The 7,732-nt window shown below is 41.5% G+C and overlaps 1 protein-coding gene across 1 annotated transcript; it reads left to right on the plus strand.

Annotated features, from left to right (window-relative positions):
- Positions 1 to 2,731: 2,731 nt before the first annotated feature.
- Positions 2,732 to 4,228, plus strand: LOC113311147. The gene is made up of 2 exons (XM_026560000.1): positions 2,732 to 3,417; positions 3,568 to 4,228. The coding sequence occupies exons 1-2, from the start codon at positions 2,732 to 2,734 to the stop codon at positions 4,226 to 4,228; spliced, it is 1,347 nt and encodes a 448-aa protein (XP_026415785.1).
- Positions 4,229 to 7,732: the final 3,504 nt, after the last annotated feature.

Genomic DNA, 7,732 nt, shown 5'->3' on the forward strand with positions numbered 1-7,732 from the left:
TTGTGAAACACCTCCTACTCATTCACAATTCTCGTAAAGTCCGGACAGCTAGCTAGATTTCGACCTCGGTTCTTAGCCTGAGAAACTATCTCTTGGTGATTAGTAGTCATAACATCCGATCTTTCTTTACACATGTGTAGATACACTTTACACTCTTATCACATGTCTTTATTTGTTATCAGTGCTAGGATTGTGCCTTGATAGCTAGATTGACATCTCCATTTTGCTGTGAGCTTCTACTGTCTTGCACATGTCACATTTGATGGAATCTGAGCTTATATTTTGTCCTTAGGTTTTGTAGGTACACCTCTGGTAAACCTTCACGAGACTTCAACTCGTCCACTAGGGACACTTAGTGGTTTAAAAGGCTTAGTGCATACGCTAAATGCATTCGAGAGACCAGCGACAGTGGTATAGTTAGGATTTCCTTAGTTTTGTTTTACTTGAGGACAAGTAAAATTCAGGTTTGGGGGTATTTGATGAGTGCTAAATAGTGCATATTTATATGTATTTTTGTTGGCATTTAACTCATCTTTTATGCATTAATTCTACATTTTATCCCATATTCTGTATTTTCATTGTTTTCAAGAATAAATATTTTTCTTACTTAATTTTATATTTTTAGGTAATAAATAAAGTCTGGATGAATTGCGGAACGGAATAGAGCAGAAAAGTAGTGAAAAGCCGCGAAGAATGTTGCGCACAAGACCAAAAAGCTAGGAATGGGCTCAAGAAGGAAGAATTGTTCTTAAAGAAGATATGGGCTTGGCATACCCAAGGCCCAAAACCCTTACCCAAATCCATTTCCTTTATCCATACCCATTTCCATGAGAGCCGTCAGATTGGATCCATCTTGTCATCCAACGGTCGCTCCTATGCATGTGCATCAAATCCCGATGATTCCGCCCAACACTACAGCACCTAACCTAATCTAGCACCGTTGACTTCGTTGTGTTCCACATCCAACGGTCGCTACAAACTGCTTCTCTCTTAGCCGTCCGATCTACCTACCATCTCCATATCCAGCGGCTCAGCTCGCCAAACATCGAACCAGATGCTCCCGCTTCACACCCTAGCACCGAATCCTATTATCCACCCAAACAACCCATCGCCCCAAAACTTCATCTCCTTCACCCGACAGTTGCAGAGCTCTGCAACTCCACCACCTCCCCTCTCTGCCGCTGTCACTTCCGTCACCACCACCAGTTCCATCACTGCCACTACTATCTCTTCACGGACAACACCCCCATATCCCTAGCCTAGTTATTTTCTTCATCTCACAACCTCTGAAACTCTAGGTTTTGGGGTGAGTAAAATAACTCGAAATTAGGGGACAATAGGAGCAGAGGAAGAGCATCAGAGGGACATCAAGAAGCACGGGTCGAGCAGAATTCACACATGGGTGAGAGAATTTGATTTTCCCCAAATCAATTTAGGGTTTTCAAAATTAGGGTTTTTTGTGAAATTAGGGATTTTGTTGTAAGCTATAAAAGGGAAGCTGTAGAGAATGCAAAAACTGTTCTTGGGTCATCCTAGTTCCCCCTAATTGGGTTAATTTGATTTTTCAATTTCAATTTCAATTATACTGTCATCACTTGTTCTTCACTGTTAAACCATGTTGTGTATGTTAATGTTCTTGTAATTCCCCTGTTTAACTCACATGTTCTTGTTTTGAGTCTTAATGCTTGACAAACATGAAAACTCCTGACTCCAGCATGTTCTAGCTCTCTTGCTAGGGACTTGATGAAGCCCTAGCCCTGTTGTGTAGTTATTCTTGAATGTTAAGCAAGTTTGAATGAACTTAGTTTAGTGACAGATCACTTTCACAATGTATGCCAAGTATACTTTGTAGTTAGGTTCATGAGCTGTTGATAAGCTGCAACTTAAGCTGAATTCATATGTCTTTTGACTAATTGTACCTTAGAAAGACAGTTAGTACTTTGGAAAGAATACCATAGTTGTGTTTAACATGTCTATAGGAGAATGCATAGCTTAAGCTAGGGTGAATTCAATCCCCTAGTTCTCACTCATTCCCCACTGTTCTTCATTCCCATCCACAGTTTCTCTCCCATGTTCTGTTTTAGTAAGTTTTAGCTCCTATCATATTTGCATTTTACTTATTGTTTTACTTCAACACAACAATCTCACTCCATCCTCAATGCTCACTGTTTTGTAAATGCTTCTGTTTAGTGTCAAGTAAATGCTTCTGTTTTGTAACTGCTCACTGTTTGTTTCCCCTCATGCTCACTGTGGTGTCTTAACATCACAATCTTTACTTGTTTCACACACTGCCACAATCTTCTTATTTCACCATTTCCACCTCACTGTTCACTGCCCCTAGGAACAAGTTAGCAAAGGAAGCACGAAACCAAAAACAGCACTTGCACCCCCTTGTCCCTGTGGAACTGACCTGTGCTTGCCCTGTGTTGCTTGCCGACACTGTGCACTTGCAGTTAGAATTTTTAGGATCATTTTTAGTCCTACCACCATCCCAGAAGATGGGAGATATTTTTCGATGGATCATCAAACAGCTGCGGAGGAGGAATAGGAATAATATTCACTTCTCCCATGGGGATCAAGATAGTGTTATGCTTCCAATTGGAATACAAAGTAATAAATAATAAGACTGAATATGAAGCATTGATACAAGCTCTAAGGATCACGATAGAAATGGGATTAGACGAAGTACGATCTCCAAATCGAAGGAAGATATAATGCAGTTGATCCAGTGATGCAAAGGTATCAGCAACTCGTGAAAGAATATCCAATGAAGATAAGAAGCCTTATTTGGAGGAACGTAGGCCGAGATAGTAACAGACATGCGGATGCACTTGCTTTTATAGCTTCAATGATTGAAGATCCAAAAATCGAACACATCATGATTGAACGGTTAATGCAACCCTCAGTAAACAGAGAAGAAAGGGAGTCCAAAGTGATGATGGTCGAAGAAGGAAGTACAAGAATAAGCAATAATGATTGGCGAGCCCCCATATATAACTATTTAATGAAAGGAGATCTCCCACGAGATAGGCAAGAGGCAAATAAAATCAAAAGTAAGTCCACAAATTATGAGGTGAGAGAAGGAGTCTTGTATAGACGATCATATTTGGGCCCGCTGATGAGATGCTTGTCACAAAAGGAGGGGATAGAAATTATGAAATCAATTCACTACGGGGACGCTGGTAATCACAGTGGAACCAGGTCATTAGATCTCAAAACTAGGACACAAGGATACTTTTGGCCATATATGCACAAAGATGCAAAGGACATCTCCACGAGATGCGAAGCATGTCAGAGATTTGGGAAAAGGATACATGCATCATCCACGAGCTTAAACTCCATATTAAGTGTTTGGCCCTTCTCCATGTGGGGAATTGATATTGTGGGACCATTTGTAACCGGGACAAAGCAAAGGAGGTACATGATAGTAGCAACGGATTATTTCATAAAATGAGTGGAAGCCAAAGCCCTACAACACACGCAAGATGGTTATGTGTATGATATCATCCTGGAGCATATCATTTGTAGATTTGGAATACCAGTCATTATCGTTTCGGATATTTGAAGGAGAAAATGTAAGAATGTTGTTCAATGCATTCAAAATTCAATTTCGGAAGTCGATTCCGTATACCCACAAAGCAACGGGAAAGCAGAGGCTACTAACAAGACACTAGCAAACACATTGAAAAACAGTTGGATGGTCATCATAAAGGATGGTGTGAACAGATCCCAAATGTGGTATGGTCCTATAGAACCACCCGGCGAGATGCAACCGGAATGTCACCCTTTTGTGTTGACGTATGGAGCTGAGGCGGTGTTGCCTTCCAAAGTCATCCTTCCAACATGGGAGAATGGGCTAAATTCAGATTTGTTCTTAGCAAAGTTGGACGATCTCGAGGAAAATAGGGAAATTGCGTTACAACATATGATGAATTACCATCAGAGGCTGTCAAGGGAATATAACAAAAGGGTAAAACCTCGAAGCTTTGTACCCGGAGAGCTTGTGCTACGAGAAATACCCCCATACCAAAAGGGATCAGGAGGAAAGTTAGATTCTACGTGGGAAGGACCCTATATCGTGAAAAGGGTAGTTGGCAATGGGGCGTACGAGTTAGCGGATTGTGAAGGGAAAGACACAAACGAAGAAGGAAATATAATATATGGCGAGATCGAAAGGCAAGGTCGAAAATTAGACCATCCTTGGAATCCAGTGTATATCAAAAAATAATATCCATGAATGTATGTTATAATGCAGTAAAGGCAACAAAATTCAGTTGAATGGAGTCTATTAATGAAATATCTCTTTTATAATCAACCTAAATGAGAGCAAGGTCTTTGGAATAAACAAGCAAAACTTACGAGATAACCAAAGGAAAATAAGACCTCACATTAGGAGGCGAACAAGATTCACAAAACAAGCAGTTTCTAAGGAAACTTAAAACCTTCGCCTAGGGAGGCTGAGAATCCACGACATGCACCTTAGTTTGCATGAAAATGCAAGAGGCAAGACCTAACGCACTTCGTGAACAACTCTCAGAGAGATAAGTTAGGGGAAATAATAAGACCTATCCGTTGAGGGTCCCTTTTATGATGGCCTTCAGTAAGGGGTGCAGAAATATGACCAAAGCGCCGACGTATTCGGTTGAGTTGCGGGTGTCTGGGACGTCTGGAGCATTATCGGCCATGTCCTTTTGGCAATTCTTGGCTACGACGCACTCAATCCCAAAGAAACCTCACTTAGGGTGTGACTTCGTAATCCCAAGCCACATCGGCGAAGGAAATAAGAAGTCATGAAAACAACTGAGTGTTGTAATAACCGGATGGGAGGAGATCGACATGCATGTTAGGGTTAATTAACCTCCTTGAAGGGGAAATCAGGAGGAATATAAAGGGATGGAACCCTCTAGAGTAGGGATCTGTGTGACCAAAAAACACGGCAATGTCATGGGGCTAATGTTCATGGGAATAATTAGGCCTGTCACATTGTCGCGGAGGAAAATAAAATAAAATCTAAGACGAGGTTGATGGATTATTATTTGGAAGGGTAATAAGTTCCTGAGACTTCGTCGAATTAAAATCCTTCAGAAAGGATGAGGCAAAATAAGACATTAATTAGGAGGCATAATGAGACCTCGAAAAGCTGCTAGGAAAGCACAGATCTCCTAAACAAACAAAGTAAATATAAAATATTGACTTGTGCAACACTGGATTGATCATCTAATGCTCAACAAGAACAAGAGGCAAGTATATACTTCTATATTTTTGTTCTTCTTTAGAATTATCCTCACAAGGCTCAGTGTCTTTCGAAAGTATATACTTGGAACAAAGGTCCAAAGTGCAGAAGGAAAGGCGCGAGATAGAGGCAAAGTTATTCGAAGTCACGAAGTATAGGTAAAGGCGAAGTCATGAGACAGATGCGAACACATGTTCACGAATACGTCGTGAACATCGCAGAAGCAAAGCTGCGAGATTAAAGACAAAAACATATTTATAAGCAAGAGATGAACATTACGGAAGCAGAGTTGTAAGAAAAGGAGAAATACATTATTTACAAAATGATAAACATCTGAAACATCCTGAAATACAAATAAATTACAAGGTTACACCATTAGCAAAATTCAAAATAAAGAAGGGAACAAGCATCCTCAATCATTGTCTTCATGATCCTCATCAGTGTCTGTACCTTCATCATCCCCATCGGTTTCAGTATCCTCGTCAGCAAGGAAAACTCATTAATAGCGGAAGTCGGTTCCTTGGCTATAGGTTCCGGTTCATCGCCGGAAAAAACTTCGAGGTCCAAAGAAACGCAAAGAATTCCCGAGAATCGCAGAACTCATTTAAAAGCCGGACCTTCTCGTCTTGAGAATTTCTACGAAGTCGCTTCGCAAGTAGGGTAGCGTCCTTCGTCATCTTATCAAGATACTCGTGGAGATACTGAATATCCTCTTGAAGAGTGGAAGCTTGGTTGGAAAGATTATCCTTCTCCCGGAATAGGATAAAGACCTGGTCCTCAAGCTCTTGCTCATGACCTAAAAGGGAAAAGGAGTTAAACAGGTAAGATGATATCAAGAGAATGACAGTTCCAAAATAACAAAAGAAGGGAAATTCACGGAGAAGATCAGCCGAAATCTCTTTTCTTCTGTAAGATGTTTCTCCATGTGGAGGATACGAGCACTAGACTTATTCATTAATTCCCGAGACTCCCGAAGCTCAACGAGATGAGCCATGCTGCGATGTTGCTCCTGAGAGATAAAAGATTTTCTCTAAAATTTTAGGGAAGAACTACAAAGGGAAAAACAAACATTAAACTTAGAACAAAAGCTCACCAAACCCATTATGGCAGAATGTTGCTCCAGAGAAATATTCAAAGAAGCATTCAGAATAAAGGATTGATCTTCAGCCAAAAAAACATTGAAGCTGAGATTGACTAAAGATTCGGTAGCCTCATATCTTAAGGAGGGATTTTCACGAGTTGAATCAAATATCTCCCTTAAGAAATTCAAGTTGGGAATAAGACCAACTTCTTCCGCCTCGTTGGTTCGATGATCACCTCTGGACGAAGAAGGAGAGGATCGCGACGGAATATTCTCGCAAGATGAGTGGGGTTGTTGATGCTGAGGGGGACCAGATTAAGGCAAAACTGAGGAATGAACTTGAGTCATGGTATGTAAATCCAAGCCATAACGACGACGCTGAGAGGAGCGAGAGGTAGGAGGATCATTCTGAAATTCACAAGGTTAAGGAATGACGAGAGGAAAGGAAAGCAAATTGGGAAGTATGGAGATACCTGGGTGGTGTTAGAAGGAACCCCTGAGCGTTGGCGTTTTCTCAGATTCTTAGCAGGACCGTCTGTTTCTTGAGGCTCACCTCCCTGGAGGATAGAGAATTAGAAATTAACACGGAAAATAGCCAAGAAAGAGGACAAAAGATACAAACCTGTGTTTGGACCAGTTTCCAGGAGAGGTCCTTCAACATACCATGCGGAGGAAGCGGATACTGAGACAAGAACAAGGATATTAGGGAATGGTGCAAGCCAAAAGTAAGGAAACCAAAAGAAAACGAAACTAACCTCCTTGGGCCTCTTAGGCCAGCAGAGTGTACCGGGATCATATTCGGCGATATGAGCATGTGAAGGGAGGGGACCAGTCCGAGGATTGCCATTCTCGTCGATACCCCACACCAATGGGCCTTCAGTCACCAGAGGGTACATCATGCAGTCCTCGTCTCTAGAAAGACGAAGATATTTGTTCCGCGACGGGCCAATAGGATCAACATCTAAAAGAAGGACCTTGGACGAGTCGGATGGGGATTTGCGAGTAAGTTTAACACCCCACTCTTGATAGGTTATCGTGGTCATGTCTTTGCCAACGTAATTCGTGGAGAAAGAATCAATATTATAATCCGCAGGTCGAATTCTTGAACCAGGTCAGGAATTTGGGAAGGGTCGCCGTTAGATCTCTTGAAAAACTCATTGGCAAGGCGGATGGCGTTTCCACTCAATTAGTAAACACCTCGTTGAAGCTTCGCTAGAATTTCATAGAAGAGAGGATTCTTCGGGTCATACAGAGGAAAAGAAAGACCTGATTTCAGTTGACCGGCGGTGACTATCATCCTTGTAGAAGTCCAAGTTTTCGTCTGAATCCATCGATAGTTTAGTTCCATGAACTTGGTTGCGGTAATGGGAGGAGAAACAGATGAATCAACCGCTGGAGATAGAGAAATACCCAACTTT

Source organism: Papaver somniferum, chromosome 9, assembly GCF_003573695.1.
Source record: "Papaver somniferum cultivar HN1 chromosome 9, ASM357369v1, whole genome shotgun sequence".
Taxonomy (NCBI): Eukaryota; Viridiplantae; Streptophyta; class Magnoliopsida; order Ranunculales; family Papaveraceae; genus Papaver; species Papaver somniferum.